The sequence below is a fragment of the Podarcis liolepis genome (assembly GCF_965112155.1).
Source record: "Podarcis liolepis genome assembly, chromosome: 14".
Taxonomy (NCBI): Eukaryota; Metazoa; Chordata; class Lepidosauria; order Squamata; family Lacertidae; genus Podarcis; species Podarcis liolepis.
The window spans coordinates 21,173,328-21,200,051 of NC_139569.1; the positions used below are offsets into that span (position 1 = coordinate 21,173,328).

Genomic DNA, 26,724 nt, shown 5'->3' on the forward strand with positions numbered 1-26,724 from the left:
GTCGGACTCTACTAGTGACTAGAGCAGACATGTCTGAGGAGCTCCGTCACACACGGAGGTTTGTGGGGTCGCACAAACTCTGAGGGAGCACGTTTTCACGCACAAGCAGCTAATCAAACCCTCACATTCTCCAATGTTTTGCCTGATCAAGAATCTTCAGGTTCACTTTGCATTTCACTTTGAACAAAATATTTACTGGCAACTTTCTCTTATTATCATGGCCTGAAGTGACTTGCTGACTGTATGCTGTGAAGTGCATTTAAGGCACTGAAGTTCAAATCTTTTTACCTCTTTTCCTTTAAACACACACAAATTGCTCTCAAATTGTCCTCTCAAAATATGAGCAAGTTTATTTCTCAAATCATGTGGCTGGTGGGAGGGAGTAAAACACAGAAAGTGAGGACGAGGTGAGTTTCTTACTACTTTTTTTTTTTTTTAAAGGAATGCTGGTACATTTTGCCTTGTATCTGAAGTTCTATAAAGGCTAGAAGCTTACTCTCTCATTTAAAATGAAAGCTTGGAATTGGGGGATTATGTTCCGTGTGCCCCCATCTCACTTGCAGATGTCAAAGTATAGAGCCTTAACTATTTATCTTATTTCCTTTATATAACTCCTTTCTCCCAGTGCAGGACCCAAGACAGCTCACAGCATAAATTAGAAGAACTGCAACTAAAACACACACAAGAAGTATAAATATTTTAAAAACCACAAACAAATATCCCTATTAAAAACAGCACTGAAAACACTATTTAAAAGCATGCACATGCACAAAATAATATATTTCCCCATTTGTAGAGGTATGACAGAAGGTGTGCCGCATCGTAAAAGGGAGCTTTAAATAAGAGTAGTAAATAAGACAACAATGATGGAGAAGATGAGCAAGAGTTAATGGCTCCTAGAGGGACTTTGTTCACATGGAAGGATGTGTCTTTTGTCCAATGACATTGATGTTACTGTCAGTTGGCAGTCAGCTCTGTAGCCATCAATATCTTGAAGTACAAAAGGCCGCAATTTGAAGGCTGTCATTAAAAGGTGCCTCTGTTTTGTAAGAGCTGTGCATCCTTTCTTCCCTAAATAATAGAAACTCTTGTAGCAGACACAGCAGGCTGGAAGTTGGGATTCACCCTGCATTATGTGTGTGTGTGTGTGTGTGTGTGTGTGTGGTGGTAATGGGACCCTCATAACAGAGGGTCCTGGTTGTGCGCGGGACCCAAGAGCTCACCTGATAAGGTTAAAATGGGGGGGGGGAGCAAGAAGTCCTGGCCATTCCCCTGGGATCACACCAGGTGATTTTAGCCAATAGCCAGTGGGTGGTGTGATCCCAGGGCTTTAAAAATGGCAGTGTGACACAAGGAGGGGCACTTGCTTCACACTGTTGTACACCCGCCCACCCTCCCTAGTTTAGGTAGAGTCACTTGGCCTTGCTTTGGTTTGGGTCGCCTGTTTTGGAACAGGGGCTGGGTAGGAATTTTTCCATTTGGTAGATTGGCTTTAGCCATTTGGTTTTCGCCTACCCCTTAGCAAATCGTCACAACTTGTAAGGTGGCGGTTAGGCCTTGGCTCAGTTGGATTGTGGGGAGGGGTGGTGCGGCCATCACCTGCCCCTCCAGGAACTGGGTATTCCGTTAAAGGAATCTGGGGGTCCTGGATCTCGTCCGAAGTCCGCTTGAGGGGTTAGGGCCATGCCAGGACCACAGGAACCCCGGGGTGAGCTTAGGTTGGTTCTCATCGACCTAGCTCCTTCGTTTGGTTTACCCCATTTGACCATCACCCTGAGAGGTGCAGCCAGTTATAGTGCGGAGTCAATGCCTAAGCCAATACCGCTCACGTGATTGTATTCCAATAAAGTTGTGGCCAAAAATTTTGCCCCAAAACTTAAACTAATATACGTGTCCATGTGTATTTATTTTGGGGGTGGGTCTTGGGGCCTTGAGACGCAAACACAATTACAGGTGCGGAATTGGTAGTTTAATAATAGTTAGCACTGCCCTATAAGGAACTTGAGGAATAATCATTCCTAGTAGTGGTGCAGCACCTGCATATAGTGGGACCCACAATGGCAGCGACAGGGATGCTGTTGGACTATAGCTCCCATCATCCCTGACCACTGGTCATGTTGGCTGGGGCAGGTGGGAGCTGTAGTAAAGCATCTGGAGGGCCACAGGTTCTCCACCCCTGCCCATAGGTCTCTCCCCAACTCCTTAACATTCATGGGCAGATATGGTATATGGTCCATTCGGTCTGCAGAATATATTTACATATTTTATATATGTATATACCAACTTTCAACAATGCCTTCACAGTAGTTTATAGATAATAATAATAATAATAATACATTAAAAGGCCTGGAGTAATAAGGGAATTTTGTGCACCCCTGAAACAGAGATGATGAAGACATCATTTTCCTTTCCACCCTCTGTTCATCGTAAGCGGCACAGTGTCTGTTCCACAGCAGTTCAGCTACCACCTATAACTACTTTACTGTGGTTCCTCGGGTTACATACACTTCAGGTTACATACGCTTCAGGTTACAGACTCCGCTAACCCAGAAATATTACCTCTGGTTAAGAACTTTGCTTCAGGGTGAGAACAGAAATCGTGCGGTGGCGGCGCAGTGGTAGCGGGAGGCCACATTAGCTAAAGTGGTGTTTCAGATTAAGAACAGTTTCAGTTTAAGAACAGACCTCCAGAAGGAATTAAGTTCTTAACCCGAGGTACCACTGTATTTGGGTTTTTTCTGTCTACTTTGGCAAAATAACTTAATTATTTGTGTAAACTGTGTGAATTATGGTGTCGTCATAATTGTGTAATTCATTTCAGTGGAAGGGAAATGCCAAAAGGATTGCAGAAAATAACATAAATACTTACATAACATTTGCAGAGTAAACACAAACAAACAAACAAACAAACAAGGATAGTGAATACCATTCATATTCGCTTGCATGATTTCTGTTTCTGACCTTGGGCAAATATGTGAATGACAGCAATTCCTGCTCCCATTTCAGATTCTTCAATTCAATTCTTCAATATTCCTAGCTGGAGTCCATGTGTCCAGAAACATCTGTATAGCTGCAAGTCATGCGTGCACGCGTGCGCACACACACACACCAGTTTAGTGTCCATCTTAGCTAAGAAGACTTAAATCTTATTTTAATATCTTGATCAATATGACAAAATATAAAAATACCATAAGTCTAATCATACTGTGGCAAGTGCCAGAATTGAGAGAAGACTGTATCCTGGCATTAGAGCAGATAAGGATTTCTACACAAGTGTCGGCTTTGTATTATTATTCATGTATTCGTACTTTATTTGGCCTGAGGCTCTCATCTCTGACACTGTTCCCGCCATCTCTTCCCTTTCCTCCCTGAATCTTCCATCTCGTTTAAGTGTTTCTGTGCTATCTTTCTGCTCCTCTGTTTCCCTTGAATAACTCCCATGTTCTGTAGGTCAAAGTTGAAAATGTAATTTAATTTATTATCGCTCAGATTTCAAGATGAATGCATGTGCACAAATTTCCTTCAGGCATTTAAAAAAACTTGCCCTTTTGATTTAGGAAAGATCTGCTGCTGCTGTGCCTCTGTGTTTTTAAAAACGGAAGCATATATTCTCCATTATAGCGCAAATATGGAGAAAGTAATACAAGTTGGCATTGCTATATTATTGCATTGCAATTAAGTCTGTCAGCCAATCAATTTTGGCTGATTGATCATCTGCTTTATAAGTGATTGATAGATTACATTAAATACAGTTGCATATTACCAAAATCTCAAAATGTGCACCTTTTTGGAGTATTGAAAAAGCTATGAGACATTATTGTTTAAAATAAATGCTGCCCCTTCTTGTTAGTGAAGAACATATTTTTATTTTTATTTGCTATTACAGATACATATCATAATCAAAATATACTAAATATGTGGGCCCTTGACTTGCAATCTTACCCATTTATGATGGCCCCTACGCTACTCAATAGCTTAGTCTGCTTTATTTGATTAATGCACTAACTAAACTAATTAAACCTTCCACTCCTAACTGCAATACAAAATGATGCTTAGCTTAGGCCAAATCCAGTCAAAGTAAGTCATTTTTTAATCTCCTCTCTACATGGACCATGACTGTCAAAGCTGTGGGGGAAGAGCTGTAGCTCAGTGCCAGAGCATCTGCTATGCGTGCAGAAGGTCCAGGGTTCAATCCCTGGCATCTCCAGGTAGGGCTTGGAGAGATTTCCTATCTCAACCCCTGGAGAAGTGCTGTCAGTCCACGTAGACAACACTGAGATAGATGGACCTTTGGTCTGTCTTGGTTTAAAAAATGTAGGCAGTGCAGTCCATACTTCTCTTCAGTTGGCAGAGCATGAGACTCTAAATTTCAGGGTTGTGGGTTCGAGCTCCATGTTGGGGGGAAATATTCCTGCATTGCAGGTGGTTGGACTATATACCCCCCTTCTATGATTCCCCCTTTCTTGTAGATGCTCCATAACTGGCAGAACAATCCAAACCTCTTCTGTACCAGGCTGCTGCTGCTTGTGGTTTGGGTTAAAGTGTCCTACCACCCAACTTTGCCATCCTCTGCCTGTGGAGTGATCCCAGCTTCACTTTGTTGGCATGGAGCTGCCGATTCCAACTACCAAATATGCAAGGGGAAAGCAGTGGAAAGCCCCAGACATGAGGGTCTGAGCTGGCTTGGAACCTGCTGATCTTGAACAGACCCCCTGACTGTCAGTGTGCAAACTGGGTTTCAGCTGGTTTTAATAGGTTTCACTGGACGTTCGCTGCTGGACAGTTTTGTTGCAGATAGGGTAAGGGCCTCGAAAATGTTATTGAATGGCTTGTTTCCCTGCTTCATGCTGGCTTGGAACATGTTTGCAGCCAAGATTGTGACTGCTGCTGTGGTTCCATTTGAAATATATATGTATATGGATTAACAAGCTATCCCAGGAACAAGTGAGCTGTTGCTTGGCCAAATAGATTTGGCTATGTGACAACATCACAAAGGTCAAATGAATCTAATGCAGCTTGGAGGCAATGCCTGTTCAGACAGAAGTTCCAGGTTCAATCAGCAATATTTTCAGGAAAGGTCTCCTGTCTGAAACCTTGGAGAGCCAGTCAGTATAAAGACAATACTCACCTAGATGGAGCAATGATATGACTCAGAGGAAGACACCTTACTATGTTCCTAAGTCAGGGAGCTATTTTGGCGAAGCCCTCCAATTTAGAATGTTGCCTAGAAGCTTGCTGTGTGATATTTAGAAAGTAATGGGGGAGAAGGTACAGTTTTAGATTTGTCTGTTCTGTGCAAAGCAGTTTGGTATTATTATCGCTCATTCTTCAAAACAGAAGACTCTGTGACTTTTCTCTCTCTTAAACTCTTGTAAAGACTCCATTAATATTAAAATTGCTTCAGTCTAAGATTTCAAGTCTATACAGCTTTACACAGTGTCAACACAGACTCCTGGTGAAGTCAGATGTTTAAAATGCACAGAGTGAAGTGAGTTAGCTCAAATACTCTTCCATCAATTTTTATTGGATGTATGCACACATTTGGTTTTTTTATATATATAACACAACTATATATATTCTCTTAGTCTTTTGAATGTGAATGAAATCACTATATATCACTATCCCACTCTGAATTTCACTTATAAGAGAATTTGACTTTTGATGAAACTGTCAGTTCTGGCCATAACATCAGTAAGATGAAGCAGTACATTGGACAAACAAACAGACGAATAAATGCACGTATCGCAGAACACAAGAATGCCGTCAAAAAAGAAGAAAAAACTTCCTCTCTTTTCCAACACATGAAAGAAACAGGACACGAAATTAATTTTGCAGATTCCAAATTGCTCTTTAACATGGAACATCACCACTAGAGAATAATCATGGAAGCCATCGAGATAGAGAAACACCCTCACAACATGAACAAGCGTGACGACACGTCCCGCCTGCCAGACATCTGGAAATTAGCCCTCCCCACAAAAACCGACACCAGAACCAGAGGCACACAGAACGCCATCACCAATCAACCACACCAGACCCAAACCCAGACCCTCTCCACAGATAAATTACAGACACCATCCAGTAGCCAAACCATAGTGGCACCTCCGGATGCTGCACCCCCCTGCAATCCCTACACAGATCTGGCTGGCACAGGGCACAAAACCACAGCTCGCCCCTATACACGAAGCCAAGCCAGAGCACAACTAAGTGCAGTACAGCCATCTTCTCAGAAAAACTCTTCACAAGCTCAAGAGGTCAAGACACGAAAGCTTTAGCAACTAATCCACACTTAATGACCCACCTAAGTGGTACTCAGAATATCACTCAAGAAATCACTCAAGATATCCCTCAAGTAATTAAGGAACAAAAGAAGAAAAGGCACACTAACCTGGGAACTTCCTCTCTGCCCAGAACGTTGGAGGCTATACACCACACCCCCTCAACAGTATTTATAGGAACTCAAACACTGAGATCCTGCTCTGTTCCAGTAACAAGAAGCCGAAAGCACCAGCCTGAAGATGACGAGTGAGACCTCGTCGAAACGTCGCCTAGACACCCCAACTCTTACACGGGAAGACACCCGAAGACACCAAAACCTGCATATATATATATATATATATATATATATATGCAGGTTTTGGTGTCCTCGGGTGTCTTCCCGTGTAAAAGTTGGGGTGTCTAGGCGACGTTTCGACGAGGTCTCACTCGTCATCTTCAGGCTGGTGCTTTCGGCTTCTTGTTACTGGAACAGAGCGGGATCTCAGTGTTTGAGTTCCTATAAATACTGTAGAGGGGTGTGGTGTATTGCCTCAAAAGTTCTGGGCAGAGGGGAAGTTCCCAGGCTAGTGTACACGAAGCCAAGCCAAAGCACAACTAAGTGCAGTACAGCCATCTTCCCAGAAAAACTCTTCACAAATTCAAGAGGTCAAGACACGAAGGCTTTAGCAACTAATCCACACCTAATGACCCACCTAAGTGGTACTCAGAATATCACTCAAGAAATCACTCAAGATATCCCTCAAGTAATTAAGGAACAAAAGAAGAAAAGAACACTAGCCTGGGAACTTCCCCTCTGCCCAGAACTTTTGAGGCAATACACCACACCCCTCTACAGTATTTATAGGAACTCAAACACTGAGATCCCGCTCTGTTCCAGTAACAAGAAGCCGAAAGCACCAGCCTGAAGATGACGAGTGAGACCTCGTCGAAACGTCGCCTAGACACCCCAACTTTTACACGGGAAGACACCCGAGGACACCAAAACCTGCATTCCTGTACCCGTGAAAATCTACGAAAACATATATATATATATATATATATATGGGTGGTGCTGGTAGCTAGCCAAATTTATGCCCACTATCATAAGGCTTACCTTTCTATCATTGGGGTGAGGGGCAGCATTTGACCTGACTCTGAATAATGATCAATTCTGATGATGTTCTGTTTGAAATGATCCTAAGTTTGAGATAGGGGTGAGCATTGCAAGATGGGCAAATTTGTGTCTAGGACTACTCCTTTTCCCAGCTTGAGTCATGTCAGTATTAACACCTGCACATAGGACAGGGCAGAAGGGACCACAAGTTCATTCTTGTCAACATGAGAACTTGCACAATGATGACTGTGTGTTCCATCTGTTTATTGGCATTGTGAGTTCTGGAAAGAAAGGAAAGAAACCTCCAGTTGCATCCAAAACATGTTTACTTTCAAACCTTCTGAATTTCTAACTATTGCTCTTCCCCAGAAGCACTCTTGAACATCAAATCTCGACTTGGCCTCTGCCCACAATTGGAACTTGTTACTAGGGGAAACAAACACACACACACACACAAATAGAAAATTTGACATTCAAGGATGCCCTTGAGGAAGTAAGGAAGAATGACTGTTTGAAATGCTTTGGACTTAATAAAATATATATTTTTGTTTGTGTGCACCTGAAGGTTTCCTCTCCTGTCCTGTGAATGGCAACTCCCTGCTTTTCTTCTTTGTAACACTTGACAACTGCATGAATCTCAAGTTTTGATGAATTTTAATGGGTTCCTGAATTTCCTCATTTTTTGAAGTGGTGCATCTCAGAGCACACCATTAACATATAGAGTTTAGTGTCACAAGATGAAATGTAGTGGATTGCAGCTTAGATTGCTTTAAAATGGGTGGTGGTTGTGTAGATGGCAATCTGAAAGCCACACACCTGGGAGTACCGGTAAGTTCTATTCTGTTCAGCAGTAATTACTTTTGAGTAGGGGTGGGGGAGAAGTTTAATTCAGTTTGCATCTAAAGGTGAATCTATCATGGTCACACTTCTTGGAAAAAAAAATATGTGGATTAAAATACAGCTATGCTTGGGAATTCACACTTCTCCAAATTTTGTGGTGCAGTTCTCCAACCCAACAATGTTTACAGAAATGCATTTATTAAGGGAAATTGCATATAAAAAGATATTGGTGAAAACAGAAATGAAATGCATTATATTAGGGGAAATTGCTTCAAAAATATGTACATTGGTTAAAACTGTGTACAAAAATATGATTATTTAGAGATAGTCACACTAAACTATGGCTACTATTTGGAAGCAGTTGGATGGATCCAGACCAGTTATATGCAGAGTAGACCCACTGAAATTAAGGGACATGACAGAGATCCACTAATTTCAGTTGGTCTGCTTTGAGTAGACCTCAGTTGAACCCTTAGTATGGACCCTTAGTATGATCTGATGCCAATTTTATTTATTTATTTCAAAAAAAAATTATATCTCTTGATTGCAAAAAAAGAAAACAAAAAAAATCAATAAATATGGTTTAAAACAGCTATTTAAAAGATTCAAATAATAATTAAAATTTAATGATAAACTAGAAACAGATACCAACATTCTACATATCTGGTAGCTAAACAAAAATGTTTTTAGCAGGCACTGAAAAGAGTACTTAGTAAAGGGAGTTCAAAAGTGTGGTGTTGCCACCCTAAAATATTGATTTCTTACATCTGTGCTCTCCTATAAATTTGCATCATGTTATTCCTTAATTTCTCCCATTGTGTGATCTATGACTAGTTTATTTTAAGTACCTTGCACATAATAATATTTCAGAGAAGATGCTGCACAATCCAGTGATGTTTACTCAGAAGTAGGTCTCTCTGAGTTCCATGGGACTTACTCCTAGGTAAGTAGGCATAGGATTACAGCCTGATCATTTATGCTGAATTACTTGTGTTTTACTGTTTTTGGTGACCCACGTACATTTGGGGGCAGCTCACTGCCGGTATCTGTTCTCTTTTTTCAGTGTAAGATAATGAAGTTCTGTTTAGGGTCTCAATGAGGATAAAACAGCAGTTTCCTTAGCAATGTGCCAGATACCAAGATTGATACCCAGACTAATCCTAATATAATTCTCTTACTAATACCCAGGAGCTATTCAAGTGCCTTAATACATCAAGATTTAAATGTTTTATAATGCCTATAAACACTCTCAGAATCTAACATAGTTAATACCACGAAGAGTAAAACAAGTGAAAGGTGTTGTAAAAATCAATTTTCTTTGTCCCACCAATGATTTATTTTCTCTGGTGAACAAATTAATTTCACACTAAGAAAAGGATAATGCTGTTTCAGAGTAGCTGTATATTATGCTAAAGTTTAGTGCAATCTCACTCTTGTCTAGCACTGCGGGTGCAATGCAGAGAAATGTAAGCATGCCGAAGTCCAGCTGAAATTGAAATCAATGGGACTTAAAGCAAGAGTGCCTACGGCAGGGAGCAGGAGTGAGGGATGGGAACCACATTCAGAGAGAGAGAGGGAGAGACAGAGAGAGAGAGACAGACTGTAGTATAATGCCCATGCACAGTGTTTCTCTGGAGAGTGCCCGATATCCAAGGGCTGTGCTGTAAGGATGAGAGAGAAATTCCACTCATCTCACATTTAAAACAAACTTTCCTAATTCACACTTTCCAAAACAAGATGAGAACCGAAAAAGAGTCATCCTCTGAAATTTGCCCTAATCCAAATTTTTCAATGAGTTTTCCAGCTAGTTATTCAGACAGGCATATACTAAAATGTGCATAAAAATGAGTCTATTCATGATATAAACATACCAAAAATGCATTATATTATAATTGCTTGCAAAATATGTATATCAGACAAAATTGCATACAAATGTGTACAAGGTGCATGGCCCCAAGTGACTTAATGAGCTTCATGGCCGAGTGGAGATTAGAAGCCTGGTCCCGCAGGTCCTACCTAGTCTGACACTCTAACCACTACACCACACTGACTATTGATGATCACATTGATGTTTCACATAGTATACACCCCTATTAGAATTCAACGCCATTTAGGAACACGGGGAGCTGTTCCAGATAAGCTCTTTGTCTTTCAAGCCCAGTACAGTCTACTCTGCCAGGGTCTCCAGAAGATTAAGGTTCTTCCCATCACCTGACACTGGTTCCTAGAAGGCCCCTTCTGCCTCCAAAACATATGCTCTTCCACTTTATACTCTTTTCCATTTGGATACAAGCTGTCTCAAAATATCCACATCTGTAATAACTGAAAAATATATTCTACTCATAGTGAAAATACTATTCAGATATACAACATTAGATATGTGGAGCACCTTCAGGAAAAAATCCCTAGTGACTAATGGATCAAAAGCAACTTGTTAAATTGACAGGTTTTTAACTGATACTTCCTTCTTCAGGAGTCGGTAGCATTTGACTATATCTGGAAGTCTTCTTGTGTGTCCTCCCAAAAGGCCTGTGACTATTATGGAGAGCCGAAAACTTTACGGTTTCCCCATGGAGGATATAACTTATGAAACTTCTTAACATTCTAATTATCTGTTTCACAAGCTGTATAATACCTAATGTTCTATTCGCAGACAAGCTTATGGAGATTGGTTATACTATTCATGTTGGTACGAGAGAGCTTTTTTTTTTTTAAAGTAATGGCACAGCAAATGAATCCCCAGGTTGGTTCTCAGAAATGCTAGAATTCTTCAGTGGGAAATGTTTCTGTCTTTTTCTATTCTTTTCTTTTCTTTTGCTGGGTGTGTGTGTGTGTGTGTGTGTGTGTGTGAATGAGGCGTGGGAGCCCTGAGATGCATTCCAGAGTGTGAAACAGACTGAATCTAAGCATTTCCCTGCTATACACTGATGATTAAGAAATCAAAGAACTGCAAAGAAATCAAATAAAACGAATGAAGCCGCCCTGCTGAAATACTTCCTCCATCTCATTTGTCAAATTATTGTCTGCCATCTACTGAGTCTATTACTTTGCAGTTATTATGAACATTTTTCATCTAGAAACCTAAGTATATAAACTGGTGTGTTTGCAAGTGAACTGTGAGGGATTTTTTTTTTTAGGGAGAATGAACGATTTCTGGGACAGATTTCATGCATTTTAAACTCATGAGTAAAGAGGCAGTTTGGCAATTTGATGAAGTAGCTGCCCAGAGACACATTTCCATATTTATAGAGGACTGTACATATTTAAAATGGGCTACCCTACATCTCTGTATGTCATTGTGTATAGTAATTCAGTTTGCATGCATCCTATAGTACAGTCTTTCCAGCTCCCCCAGCTCCCCATACATGGCTTGGGAACTACTTGTCTATACTGCTGTCCAATGCAGTGGTGTTGCATATGAGAACATTACAGGAGTCATGCTAATTTCATTGATATTCTGCATGGAATTGCCGTTCCAGTAGGATGGAGGGAGGCTGCTCAGTATTGCACCACAAAGAAGTTTCCAACTCATACTATATCATGGGTATGTGCAATATTTTGTTCATTGTTGTTGTTGTTCAGTGAATTACCCATCCTTCGCCAGCAGGTCTAAGGTCAGGATACAACCATTTAAAGTTGAGAATTTAAAGTTGAGAATAAAGTGTGGTCACAGGAATGGGATGGGTCCTGAAAACACACATCTCAGGTTCAAAAGGGCCAGGGGTAGCATTCACCAAAAGCTATAAAGTAGAAGAAGCCAAGCTCACCTCTATGGAGAGGGAATTCCACAACTTAGGGGCTGCCACAGAGAGTGCCCTCTCCCTGGCTGTGACTCCCCCTGATTTCTTTTAGGGAGGTAGGCTTAGGGAGGTATGGAAAAGGTTCTGTGTGGGATTGCAGTATAGGCAAGTAATGAGTTGGGCCACATTCAAATGCATAGTCTCCACAAGCTGTATTCTGAAGGAGTGCAGCGCTAGGACAGCTGTATTATGTTGAATTCAATATATAAATAAAAGTCTTGAATTCCCTTGTCAATTATTATATTATATTATTATATTCAGGTTGTAGTAAATATCAATGCTCTTTTTTAAAAAGATGAATTTTCTGCAGAGTAAATTTGCAGTTTGCACTGTCATCAAGATGTGGTTTGGATATGCATTATTTATTTATTTATTTATTTGCAACATACTATGGTTTCAGCCTGAAATGCTTCATGGTCTGCCCAATTTGATTCAGAGTCTTGCTTCAGATCCATTCCCCCATCTCCAAATTAATTTTTATGAGTGGACAAACTGGTTTAACTTCTTTCCTCTATGCAGAAGTAGATAGAATTTGCAGACAATGTAACCCTTCAAGAGCGGAATAGGCTTGCCAAATTAAAGCTAATCCATCAACAAGCTTTTCTGCTGTGCAGCTTTATTTATTTCTATGTATAATTTTATTTCTGGACAGAATTTGATGAAATTTAGAGGCATGCAAATCTTTATCATGATTCCCAAGAGAGATTAAAAATCTATTACATGAATTGGACCATAATTGTTCGCATACTTTCCATCAATATAAAGCATACTTATAATTTTTTTAAATACAAATGTGGTAAACATTTCCCTAAAGAATTAGGACTTTAAAGCATACACATTTTAATATGGCCTCCAGCATAAAAGATGTGTAAAAAACAGCTTTCTTTTTATAAAATGAGACTACTTTCTCAATTCATTGGCCAGAATATTAACCTCAAATGTGCCAACAAATACTACCAACTTCATGAAACTATTATTAACACTAATAATAAAAAGCTGACAGCATTATAATTGCAAGAGAAAATTCAGCTGCTTTTTAAAAACATTTTTTTACTGCAAAAACACATCATAATGCTCTTAATCATTGGGGAGGAGGTGACAGGAGGAGAAAATAATATTTTGATTCTTCACTCTGTTTGACATCATATTAATTTTCTTCTACTGCTTGAATTCTGCTCATGGGTTTCCCAGAGGCATCCGTGTGGCCATTTTGAAAACAGGGCATTGGACTAGATTGCCATTGGCCTGATTAAGCAAGCCCTTCTTATGTTCTTAGCATTCTTTCTCAGATTTCAAAAACTTGGCTCACTTGATGTCACAACTTTGTAGCCAGCTGTACTTCCTTGCATGATGACACGGCTCCCAGATATGCAGTTAGCTGAGGCATAACCTTTTTTATATATAAAAAAAAGGAACTTTGGGGAGGTCTTATCCCATTACAAAGCAAGAGAAGCTGAAGTAGATGTCTCACAGGATTCCTTCCAACCTCTATCACCAGCTGCTTTTTCACAGCTCTTCATATAGAGGATATGACCATTGTGGAATGAGCACAAGGGGCCTCCCAGTGCAACCTTACCACCACTGTAATCACTTATTACTTTGCATGCAACTTGGGAATGACTGAATAAGGCTAGCCTATGGATCTTAGACACCACTTTCCACAAATAAACTGCTCACTTCATAACTCATAACTAAATTGCACAAAAGCTCCCTGACAGCATTTGCTGTCAGACTCTCTCCCTCTCCCTTTAAAATTCATTTGAACTTTGAAATGATCTCCAGCCCTCTCTATTTGAAGCCGAGGTTGCGTAGCACAGTTAATCTGTTACATTCAGTGTCTGTTACATTCCATTTAATGAGCCTCCTTTATTGCTCAGCTGTGATTAGGGAGGGTAAACCCCAAGGATCGCAGCTGCAATGAAGGTGTGATTCACAGTACATCTGGTGAAAGGTACTTATTCTTTTCTCAGGTCCTATTATAAATTTCTGTGACTATCACTGGGCAAGCCTTGACTTAAATTGCTCTCAGCCCTCTTACATTTTTTTTTATAATGCCAAAGTTAATTGTTTTTATATTCTCCATTATTTATAAATGTTGAGGCTTAAATAAACCAGCAGAATTTGGAAGTGTAACAATATTTCTTTCACTAGTTTTTTTTAATTTAATACACCTTTATGAATAGGTTAAATGAGATATTTCTGGAATCCATTTCTTCAGAATGAGAAGTGCTATGCAGGCGAAGAGAATAAGAATAGACTGCTGGATCAGGCCAGGATCTAGTCCAGCATCCTGTTCTTACAGTGGCCAACCAGATGCCTGTGGGAAGCCCAAAACCAAAACCTGAGTGCAGGCTTTTTCATCTTTCTGTGGCTAAAGCTTTATTGCTAAACCTCTTTATAAAACACTTATTCCACAACATGTTATTCTGCCTCTCTGATCTCCATGTGTTCCCATTCTCTGTGTGAAGAGCCATCTATGTGAGAACCAGTGTGTGGTGTAGTGCTTAGAGTGTTGGACTAGGATCTGAGAGAACAAGGTTCAGATCCCTACTTGGCCATAAATGCTGCTCACTGGGTGATCTTGGGCCAGTCACCGGCTCTCAGCTTAAGCTACCTCACAGGCTTGTTGTGATGATTAAATGAGTTGGGGGAGAACTATGTGCACTGCCTTGAGCTCCTTGGAGGAAAAGATTGGGATATAAATTCAACAAACAAACAAACAAACTATATACATTTTGCAAGGGTGGAGGGCTGGCAGTAAAGCCATGTGTTGGTTTTACCCAATCCTTCCCTCTTTGAAGACTCAAATCTTATATTAGAAGTATTATGTCAGAGCTTTGATTCCGGAGCAGTGGGGGCATGCTTCCCTAAACTCTGAGTCTGGAATATCTTCAGGGGTGTGGAGAGAGAAAGAGGCCCATATGGTCTCGCATCAGCATTTAAGGGCCAGACATGACTTGGTCAAGGAGGACTCCCCTAGTGCCCAAGGAGACAGGGAAGCCTTAAAAATAACCATGGCCTGCTACACTCATCATGGTAAACCAGTGCATAGATTACAGTGATTGCACAGGGATTTGACTACACCCAATTGCTCCTCCATGGGCTGAAAGAAGCCCTGTTTAGGGAAGTTTTAAATGTTTGATGTTTTATTGTGTTTTTAATATACTGTTGGAAGCCGCCTAGAGTGGCTGGGGAGGCCCGACCAGATGGGTGGGGTATAAGTAATAAATTATTATTATATTATTTTATGGGATGGTAGTTAAAGCACAGTTTGGCTTAGTGTGTCATCCAGACATTTTATCCGAAAATCAAACTTTGGTTCCAGATCATGTTAAGGAGGAGAAATCTTAGCCATAATCTAAGGTTTAGATTATATAATATTAACTTCTATCTACTCTATTTATACTGGGACGCGGGTGGCGCTGTGGGTTAAAACACAGAGCCTAGGACTTGCCTATCAGAAGGTCGGAGGTTCGAATCCCCACGACGGGGTGATCTCCCATTGCTCGGTCCCTGCTCCTGCCAACCTAGCAGTTTGAAAACACGTCAAAGTGCAAGTACATAAATAGGTACCGCTCTGATGGGAAGGTAAGCGGTGTTTCCGTGTGCTGCTCTGGTTCGCCAGAAGCAGCTTAGTCATTGCTGGCCACATGACCTGGAAGCTGTACGCCGGCTCCCTCGGCCAATAAAGCGAGATGAGTGCCACAACCCCAGAGCCGGCCACGACTGGACCTAATAGTCAGGGGTCCCTTTACCTTACTCTATTTATAAATATTGATTTTTATACATAGTAACAAATATATAAAACGACCTTCCCCATAACAGGTATCAGGCTGCACATTAATGGAAATTGTTCTTATTGATACATACAAATTATCCAAGTGTCCAACATATAATGTCCCAGGAACAGCACAAATGTTGTTTAATTCATCAAAGACAATCTTCTACAGAGAAGAATTTGGTTCAAGCCGTACTGTTCAGGATAGCCATATCTGCAAAGATGCTTTGGACAAGTTTCATTTGTATATCCAATAAATGGCCACCATATTGTATAAAAATTATCTGGTTCTTCCTGTTCCATTTATCAGTGTTAAGTTAGTAGTAGTAGTAGTAGTAGTAGTAGTAGTAGTAGTAGTAGTAATACTTTATTGTCAATGTAAGAACCTGTGTACAATGAAATTAACTGAGCCTCTCTCCCCACCACAGACACTCAATCTCATTGCACTCTGTGTGCTTGTCGCACAACACACCAACCCCGAAAGTCAGTTGCACCATATTATTTTCCATTCAGCAGCCTAACAGCCCACCTACAGAAACTGTTTTTTAGCCTGTTGGTACAAATGATTATATATTCTCAGTGATAGCCAATTGCTACACATTTTTATAGCGCAAGACATTGTGCTGCTGTCTCCTCCTCAGGAGCCAACATATTTTCATTTTCATGCTAAGCCTTGGTTTGGCTGAGCATGACATGTGAATGTGACCACTGTATCCTCTCCCCTCCAGCTTTGGCCATTGCCCTGTCCCCCACCACCCATACCAACCAACCTTGGTTAACAGGCTTATGATGGATGAGCTCTCTTACCTGAAAAGACTGGACCTAGAGGTCAGGAAGCTCATTGAAATGGGAATACCATTAGTGTTTTTTAACAGTGCATATTTATTGATTACTCAGAAGTAAGCGGGTAATCTGCTGAGGTGAAAGGATAGAGCAGGGCTGGATCTAGACACATCAAAGAAGCATTTCAGTTAAACGCGTTGTAAATTTAAACAGGGAAAACAGGTAGAGAAAAATGGGACTCCACAGCGCAATCTGGTGGCACAATGTTATATCACACATGCAACACATATAAATTGCTTTTTCTTTACCCATCTAGCTGAGTCCCAGGATTGCAGCCCTAAGTAAAAAAGAAAAGAAAAGCTCAATATCCAGAGAGCGACAACATTTTGGCCACAAAATGTCTGCCACAAAATCTGAGCTTGTTTTCTCAAAATTTTGATTAAAATGTGCTTCCAAACTATTGCTCTCTATAGCTCAAGTTATGAGAAAATGCTCTTGGGGTACTGTATTGAGCCGGGGGGAACACTATCAGTGCCAACCTCCCCTCCTCACAAGTGTAAACACATGAAAGAGAAATGAGGAGAAAGAGCAATGAAGAGCTCTCCTATCAAGTCATGAAAGGGTGTTTTGATTGTGTAGAAGCAATAAAAATGCTAGCTTGATTAAAAACAGTGATTTCCGCCTAGAAACAACTAATTACATTGATAGCACATTAACAGAATATGTAACATAAGCAGAGGTGCATCAATAAATCAAGTAAAGTAATTATATAAATTGAAGCATCTTGTCTAAAAGTGGGATAACAAGTTGTCAGAAAAGTGTTATTTATTTCATACGAAGCTAATAATGTAAGAGCAAACATCCAGGAAGGTGAAATGTATCAAAATATTAATTATATAGGTTCGTCTTGCTGCTTGTAATAAATGTTCTCTTCCTGCCTTGCATCAAAGGAATTGCTGAAATAAGTTACTGCAGAAAAGTTTGAATTATTTAGAGGTACCCAAGTCAACCACATGTGGAGCTGTCTAGGGACTAATAAATATTTTGATACACAAACAGTGCAGAAGTAAAACTTCTGAAACTTCATAATTCATTTTAAAATGCCAATTTTGCATAATTCGAACAATGTGTTGTTAAGCTTCATGGTCTGGCTACTGGCCTTAGAGTAAAAAAATCTGATAGGAACAAACTGTCACAACAATTAGTTGGGGTTGGCATCTGTCTGTCTTGAGAGACAATAGAGTGTACCTCCGGGGTGTTTGTGTGTGAAGTCAAATTGTTGTGTTATCAGCACTGAAGTGACTTCCCTAGGGCACAAGCCTGGGGAGTGTGTATGGAGGTACTGGGCTGCCCAGACGACAAGACCCCCCTCTTACCTCACTGAAGTGGTCTAAAGGAAAGCAGAGCAATACACTTGACATGAGCTTGGCTGCAGGAGTTGCTGGAAGGAGGCGTACAAGGTGCCATCCAACTGTCTTAGGGACTCCACTCTGGATTGGTGTAGGGTTTACTCCTTAGCCTTTTCTTCTCCTGAAGATACCCTGCAAGGCAGTGGAATTTTAGGACCAGTGTTTTCCTTCTCCTAGATGGCCTACCTTCCCAGGTTGGTGATCAATAATATTATTCATAGTGCTATCTGCCCCCCACCGCCAATCAACCACATTCAGAATGCATGGGGATCCCCTGAATAATTTCACTAGTCTTACCAGAACTCCTGCCATCAGATTTCCTAAATATGTTGCCCAACATGGAACTTGGAGGTTTGCTTCAAATTTCATTTGTTGCAAAATATTTATTCCAATTCTAATTCAACACTTTATATTATATAACAGGTGGGCTACAAACATTCTTTAAAGAAAGTTTTGGCTAGTTCAGACATAACAGACTCATTTGAATAAACTGTGATGCTTTGGTACAAAAAACAAATCTTGTATCTGTGTGCTCCATCTTTTCTTCTCCCCTGCCTTCCTTTCCTTGTGTGCTCAGTTTCTCAGAGTTTCTCCTCTGAAGTTGCTATTTACATTGGCAGCAATTGGGAATTTCCTTCCAATGGAGGGGCTGATGTTTGCAATTTTTTTTAATAAAAAGAATAAAATACCATGCACATTAAACACACACTTAGTTTTGCCCTGGGAACGATTTATTTCCTAGCTGGTATTTACCAAAAGTTGGGGTGCCACCAACGTACTGGTGTGCTACACAAGTTGCTCTCTGGGGTCTTATGTCTGTGTTTTCTAGGAGTCTACTTGCTTCTGCCCTTTGTCTATATTTGTAAACACAGCAAATATTAGCAATACTTGAACTCTGCAACACTCTCTCATCCAAAAGAATCTTAACTTTGCAGCACTGTCCCTGGTACTGTTTTTCATGCATGGAGAAGTGGAGAGCACCAAGCAGTGCATTTTAAGACGATATCTGAAGCATAGGCCTCAATTTCAAATGTTATGATTTGCTCACTACATATTGTCCAGCAATTTGAAGTACAGGAAGGCAACATATGTTTAGGGGCATCAATTATTTTTAATAAGGTTGGCTTCTTTTTGTTATATGCCTAAGAGTGTTCTTTAAGTAACAATATTTTTGGTGCTAAAAATTGCTTGGAAACTGGAGATAGGGATCAGCAGGGAGAGAGGTTCTGAAAAGCATGCACTTTCTGGAATTGTTTTAACAAGTTTGCCCTCAGTTTGAGCTCTGGCTTCAAGGAGCTTTAATATATGGAATGAGTAAAGGAAGTTATTGATCAGTTGTTTGGCAGTGGATCTGATCTTTTTCTAAACCTCTCCATCAAGCAATCTGGGAACAATAGAATTTCTTTTTACAGATGTAAGGAAGGTATTGTTTCATTGATTGCCTTAAAGAAATGGATGAATATGGATTGCAGGGGAAAGTCCTGAAGGGAGAAGCTTAATAACCATTTCCCTTCTGCCTGGGAACATGCTGGATGGTAAAGTCTTTTGTAGAGAGCCAGTGTGGTGTAGTGGTTAAGACCAGTAGACTCGTAATCTGGTGAACTGGGTTCGTGTCTCCACTCCTCCACATGCAGCTGCTGGGTGACCTTGGACTAGTCACACTTCTTTGAAGTCTTTCAGACCCACTCACCTCACAGAGTGTTTGTTGTGGGGGAGGAAGGGAAAGGAGAATGTTAGCCGCTTTGAGACCCCTTAGGGTAGTGATAAAGCAGGATATCAAATCCAAACTCTTCTTCTTTTGTGGAAGGATTGCATTTCCACTAAAGCACATGCCCATACCACAATTAAGGTTGTTTCTTTGGATTCTTTCATTAAAACAGTTACAACCTATTCTGTGTTCTAAGCAATGGCGGGGGTGGTTCTCTGGAAGTAACATGGGCAAACCCAGACACAGAGGCTACAGAGGCACCATCTAAGGAGCCTGATGGAGGTCAGGCTTCTGAGATGGCTGCTGGAGATCAGGGCACTTCTGTGACTCAAACTGTCAGACAGGAGCCCCTGAAATAAGCTCCTGGACCACCAGAGCCTCTGGGGCCTCTGGATCCTTGTGGGCAGCTGAATCTGAGGAAACAAATGCCTCCCATCACACTTCACTGGATCTGTGGAGCACAGAGATCATTAGATGGGAGGCTATAGAATGGAGTACTGTCCACTTGCAAGCCATAGGCTTTAAGGGGGTGGAGCCTGGAAGAGGCTTAAAGTGCCTTAGTATGCTCTTGAGCTTCCTGGGGAAGGTTGCTCACTTGGAGCTATCTATGGTCCTGAAACTTCTGACCAACCTTTCCATAGCTAGCTTTACCTAGCCTCCTGCCTTGCCTCCATGTCTGTGAGATTCAGCGTCAGGCTGGAATACAGTAAAATAGGACGTTGGCTCCAACCCACTATAAAAATTATATGGGCTGTATGCAATTAAGTTCTACTGACACATTGAAATTAATAGACATAAATGTCAGTGGGTCTACTCTGAGTAGAACATAAATAGCCACAACTCTGTACTTATGAAGAACCTGCTTCTGATTATGCAAACCTACCCAAGCCATATGATCAGCATTATAGACAGTATGATCTCTGTTCATAGAGCTTCAGCATAATTGTTCTCTGAATGATCACTGCCATATTGAGAACACCGCCTTCTGTTCCAGGCACACACAGATGCAACCAAGCAGTTCATGAAAAGTGAGGGTCCACCTGCTATTATCAGACTGCAGGATAATAATTTCTTCCCTCAGGAGAAGCCATAGCAGAGTGACTAATGAGGATGAAAGAGCTGCTGGATGCTACTTTATGAGATGCAGGAGATTCTGAGGGCCAAGCCAGATGTGACATTAATTGCCTGGATATATCCCAAATGGTGCCAATTCGAAATCCCCTTGAAATGCAAATACCAGAGGTGATTACTGTTGTGACCGTGGCAGGGAGAGAATGAGTTAAAACTTCACCCCTTCTACTGTTCTGTTTCCCCATGGTGTTGCTTACGGAACAACAACACAACATTCATGTTAATTGCATTTGTAATTAGCATTGTGTTAGGAGGCCAGAAATAAAGAGGCAAGAGGCAAGACACAAGGTATGGGATATAACTAGGGCCACTTTATGAACAACAGCAGTGACCAGAGGAGAAATGACAGCTGGGAGGAGCGCAGAAATAAAAAACGCCATAGTACACCTGCATCAACACGGTCAGACACCTTCATCTGCCCCAGCTGCACAAAACATGTCTCTCCCTTATCAGTCTCTGTAGTCACAGCTGGAGCTGTAACTCCAACAGTTTGCCCCTGAAGGCACATACTTCCATTGTCTCCTGAGACAGACAGATGCCAACAGTTGGGTGGTATGAGCTGCTCAGGGGGAAAAGACCCAAACTGGGTGAACCTACCCCACATGGGTGAAATGTGGTGCTAATCCCACTTCTTTCTCCCTGTCATACCCATTCATATGAGGAGGCAGCTCTTCCTGATTCATGCATCCTTAGAGTGAGGGTTAACCTCAGAAGTTATCTATACCCTGCTCCATGGTTCCCACAGCCATGTGTCACTGTTCCCACAGTCTCTGGAGTTACTGTTCACCTGGAAAGTGCCTCAGGGTATTCACAACTTGTACCAACTTCTTCTATTTCCTATACACAGCTGTCAAGGGTCCAGATAAAACCAATCAACTTCATTATCCAGCTCTCACCTCGAATTGCACTTCTCTAGCACTGCAGTATGGAGTTAGTGGAAAAATCCCTGCCCACCAACCATCCACGGGAGAAGACAACTTCTTGCTATGCCCCAACTGTGGCAACCAACTAAGTCACACTGCATAGCAGGATATTGAGCTGGGCACCACACCTTTTGAAGAAGGAAGAGGGAGGAAACAGGAAGAAGGTTTTATATATCCTCCACCTGTTCTTCCCCAGCCCTGGAGCATGCTCAGGAACTGCACCAGAAGTGGCTTGTTGTTTGGCTTCCAGCCCTGCCTCCTAGTGTGCTCCAACCCATACATCTTTGGTACTATGTCTAGCATGAGATATAATAAGCCAAAAGGACCCAGAACCCCACACATACCTCTTTTATCAGAGGAGATATGGTGAGTTCCTCTTTCCTAGTTCTGATGTTTGGACACTTGTATCATCTGAAATAATACCTGTCCCTTCATTGAGGACATTTTACTCAAGGCACCACATCCTACAGAATGTCATAGAGCACTAAGACAAAAATGGGCATTTTCTACCATTGCCCTTGCACTCTGGAATACTTTTCCTTCTGGTGCTTCAAATGCCTATAGGACAGGGCACCATTATTACAGAAGTCCTGTTTTTATAATACTGTTCTGCTGGGTTTTGTGTTGTATCTCCTATTTCTATTACAGCATTGTATTGTTTCTGTGTTGCATTTTTGCACATCACTTACACATGTTTAAAGAGTAAGAACAGATAGAGTAAAATACTAACCCACACTCTGGGCAGCGACAGGCTTACCTTTTGATTAGTAAAGCTAGGCAGCAGTATAAGTTGCTCATGGATTTTTACCTCTGCAGATCATTAATGCAATGTGGTTAGCCTTACTTCAAACCACTTCCCTGTGTCTCCTCTCCTTATTTCTGGTTATCTGGTTGCAAGTGCTGTAGGAAAACACTGTTGTTGCTGCTTCTGCTGTTGTTTTCTAAAGTGGATTACTTTAGAGTACAGTTTAGCATGCTGTGGTTAAACAGAAGGGGTGATTTGCCTTAATGTTCCTTTATGGGACAAGTGCTAAATTATGAAGCAGAAAAATAGAATGTTCTCAGCAGTGTAAATAAAACAGTAATCAGAGGAAGTAAATCATAGTCTTTTTCTTCCCCCACCCTTCTCTCTACCTCAGTCCAGTCTATGCTTTTGTGCATTGTTGGGTTATTAATCTTGATAATAGAAATGGGAAAAACGTTGTGCTGAAAAATAGGAGTTGATATAAAACGCTGATGAATGAGCAAAACAATTGTGACTTCCTAATGCTTATCTTCACCATATTCTGACACATAATGGTGCTAAATTGAATGCTGGTTCAAAAGTAATAGTTCTATTCTTCAAAGTATTTTATTTTTGCAATTGTGTATGTACAGGCACAGCAGTTCTGGGTGATCATAGTACTGATTAAAATTTCAGGACCAGAAAATGGAACCCCTAAAGTATTTGAATAATTTAATCACATTAATACCTCTATTGACCTCTGTGGGATTTACTGACAAGAGAGGAAGCTAGACAGATTGTTTCACTCGTTCTTATTCTACTCGGTGGTAAGATATCCCGAGGTAACTCAACTGTGGTGGTTTCTTTGAGAGGATAATGTACTGGAGGTTTTCGTTCATTTATTTGTTTTTCTCTTTAGTGCTTTTGGAACATGCTGCTCATTTTAAAACATGCAGGTTGAGCAGGAGGAATGCAAGGGGCTGCAGAGCTGCAGTTCCAACCCTAAAAGTAACAGAACACCCTTCCAGCCCCACTGCCTGCAATTCTGATGTTTTACTAAATGTGGAACTGCTACACATCACTCAGTGAGGTGGGAAATTTATTGTCCAACTTCCTTTCTCTTCAAAAACAAACAAAAAAACAAAACAAAGACCTACAGACTGAGAGCATCAGGCTCACCACACTTGATTCCAGAGAAAAAGTGGACAGGCAGCCTATTAGACCAGAAATTAATATCTGTCTAAAAACCACACACCCCAGAATGTAGTGAGTGAGCTAAGCCCCTTGTGCCCTCCTTGCAGTATATCACTATATCGTTCTCTGATTTTGTGTGGGGAAAGAAGAAAACAAGTTTCGCTAGGCACATATTTATACCTGTCTTGATTTCCCATCAGTTGAAGGGTGAAAGGTGAATGTGCAGGCTTGGTCCACTGGAGGAGTTGTGGTGAGCTTTGTGTTTTGTGTGACACTAGGCATAGTGGTGGTTGATGTCTAGTGAGCCTGGAAGGGTAGAAGACATGGAGCCCCACAGCAGATGGAACCAGGGCCAATAACAGGCAAATACAACTAATTGTGGGTTTGCCCACATCTTCCTCTATACTGGGTTCTACAAAGGCAATGCTGTGAATCAGCTGACAGGCAGTGCCACTCCCTGGACTGGTTATACGTAAGACAACAGGCAGGTGTGTGTAGGGGGGCTGTCTGAAGACACAGTGAACTTGCTTGGGCAGTGCCCCATTTGTTCTAATGAACCAGCTTTCTACTGGGAGGTGATATGTCTGCTATGTTTAACTTGCAGCAGTTCATTCACTTGATGTTGCAGCATCAATCAATAAGCGTCCATCCATATGCTAAATCTAAGCTGTTTGAAAAGCCTGGTATTTCCTTTACTCTTGTTTTGTTGCATTTTACCACATGAATTGGCTGTGCATTTATGAGAGGGAAACTGGAAGCAACAACACATAACTTCAGCATTTTATTTTATTTTATTTTATTTTAGTAGTTTCAGCGTGGAATGTTTGGATTGAGAAGATTCTGTAATGCAAGAGAAAATGCCACCTTGGAATTTGTTAACCAGTTTCAGAGTGCATGTGAACAGGGATTGGAATTATAATGAAGAGTGTTGAGGCATCCTCGTATCTGAGACTCAGATTTCTGCTACATCTCCCCCCACTTTCAATTCCAAACCCTCCCATTTCCCCTTGTTCATTTGACCCGCCGTTTCTGAGGATTTCATTTTAGTACATTGGAGAGCATCTCCTTTTGACAGACAGTGCAAATTAAGAGATATGGGTAAGGCTCGGGAAGCTGGATGCCTGAATATGCCCCCTGGGTTTTCATTTGCAGTTAGGGGCTGATATAGACACAATTACTGCAGACAGAAACCCAGAGGTTAGTGGCAGGGAACACGTGGCAGTCTTAGCTTGTGCCAAGCTGTAATTGGGAAGATTATTTTTAATCAGAACTTATTCTACAGCCCAAACATTAGAAATCTCTTGTAAGGCTGACAGGAAATTAAACGGAGGCCAAACAAAAACAGTAACAATGACAAAAGGGAGAGCAAGCCTCAAAACAGGAGTAATAATCCAAGTTGTCTAATTATAGCCCTGCTCATAGTTCAAAAGCTTTCTTTTCTTTTTGGCTTTCCTATAAAGCAAAGATAATCTGGCTTTCAGTTGGTGATAACTTTATCTAATTGGAGCTGGAAATTTAAATGACCAACAATTCTCTATGTAGGTCTATTTATAACTTGACTGTTTTGCTTTGTTTTTGTTTTTGAAAATGGATTAAATGTGTGATTTGATTTTGTGAGTGGGTTCGCGTTTGATGTTTGGTTGACAGTAATCTCCTGCATGTGTCATCATTGCTCTTAATCCAAATTACTACTCAAGTCGGATTTCAGTTTTCTGTTTTTTTTCAGAATGTGTGCATTTAGCCTTCGGAAAGATCCACAACATACATTTAACATACATTCAATGTGCCTTCAAACCACATGACTTTCCCTGAAGAATCCTGAGAATTATACTTTCGCCCTTACAGTGCTAAAGTTACTGCACCCCTAACTACAGTTCCTAGAATTCTGAGGGAAACTATGTGCTTTAAATGTGCATTGAATCTTCCTCAAATGTATGGTGTGCATCTGAATATTGTAAGGGGGGAATAGATGACTTTTATGGCACTCTGAACAATCCTGCACCCCACTTTTTTTTCAAACTTATGCTCATACAATGCATAAAAATATATACCACTACGCTCTCCCAGCAATGGTGAGTGATAGAGAGAAGAAACTCACACAAAGCTGGGTTTCTACTCTCTTAATCTTGCATTATAATGCAATGCTGAAGGGTTCTGGAGAGGGGAGAAAAGCAGAAAAGTTCAAATTATTCATCAGCAGTTTTGCATTTTCACTGTGATGGTTTCGATCTGTTGGCTAGTCATTAAGATGGATGCTGTGTAATCTTGCTCAGGGAAGAAGTGAGGAAACTTGTAAAACCATCCATTAGACCGTACAGTTATTGGGATATAAATACTTTTCTGTGCTTGATCAGATATTACCTTTCCTCTCCCCCTGAGATTCTTCCTGAGAACCTGAAAACCCTGAAGTTAATTGACTGCACAATTGTATGTTTGCCATTCAAATATTCATGGGATATTCTCCTTCAGGCATTCGCCTCTTGGAAGAGAATGAGAAGGGAATACATGAGCCTCGATTTTTCTCTCTTCTCCAAGGGAAAGGTCATTCATACATACCTACACCAATCTTTTAATCACAGAAACCACTTCATAGTCAGAACATAGCTCATCCTATCCAGCATCCCACTAGCAGGACCTGAGCACATCTGTACACTTTGCATGCTTCTGATTTGCACCAACTGATGTTCAGAGGCCTCTGATACTGGAGGTAGCACACAGCCTTAATGAATTTATCTCATCCTCTTTTAATGCCATCCCAGTTGGTGGCAATCACTAAATATTTGTAGGAGTAAATTCCATAGAGTAACTATTTGCTGTGTGAATATATACTTCTTTTTGCCTCTCCTAATTCTTTGTACTCCTAGGGTTAGGATAAAATGTGGAGGATGGTGCAGCAAGAACATAGTGTGATGGGTTTTGTGTTTGTTTTTATTTTCAGGAAGCTACACAGAAGCCTCATGTAAGTGGAGCCTACAGTTTTCTAGAGCGGAGCATTCATTCTGTAAGTGCAACTCTCTCTGGTTTCTTTTCTATGTTGATGGAATGCATAGTTCTCAAGCCCT

General features: G+C 41.0%; 1 protein-coding gene across 21 annotated transcripts in view; it reads left to right on the plus strand.

Moving 5' to 3' along the window:
- Positions 1 to 26,724, plus strand: part of RBFOX1 (RNA binding fox-1 homolog 1) — a 1,450,244-nt gene that overhangs the window by 586,452 nt on the left and 837,068 nt on the right. For 20 of the 21 annotated variants that reach the window (XM_083473685.1, XM_083473688.1, XM_083473683.1 and 17 more), the window contains one exon: positions 26,601 to 26,663. The exons of the other annotated variant lie outside the window; for it this stretch is intronic. In XM_083473685.1, the coding sequence (XP_083329811.1) occupies positions 26,601 to 26,663 (63 nt within the window). The remainder of the gene's footprint in view (positions 1 to 26,600; positions 26,664 to 26,724) is intronic. 21 annotated transcript variants of the gene reach the window in all.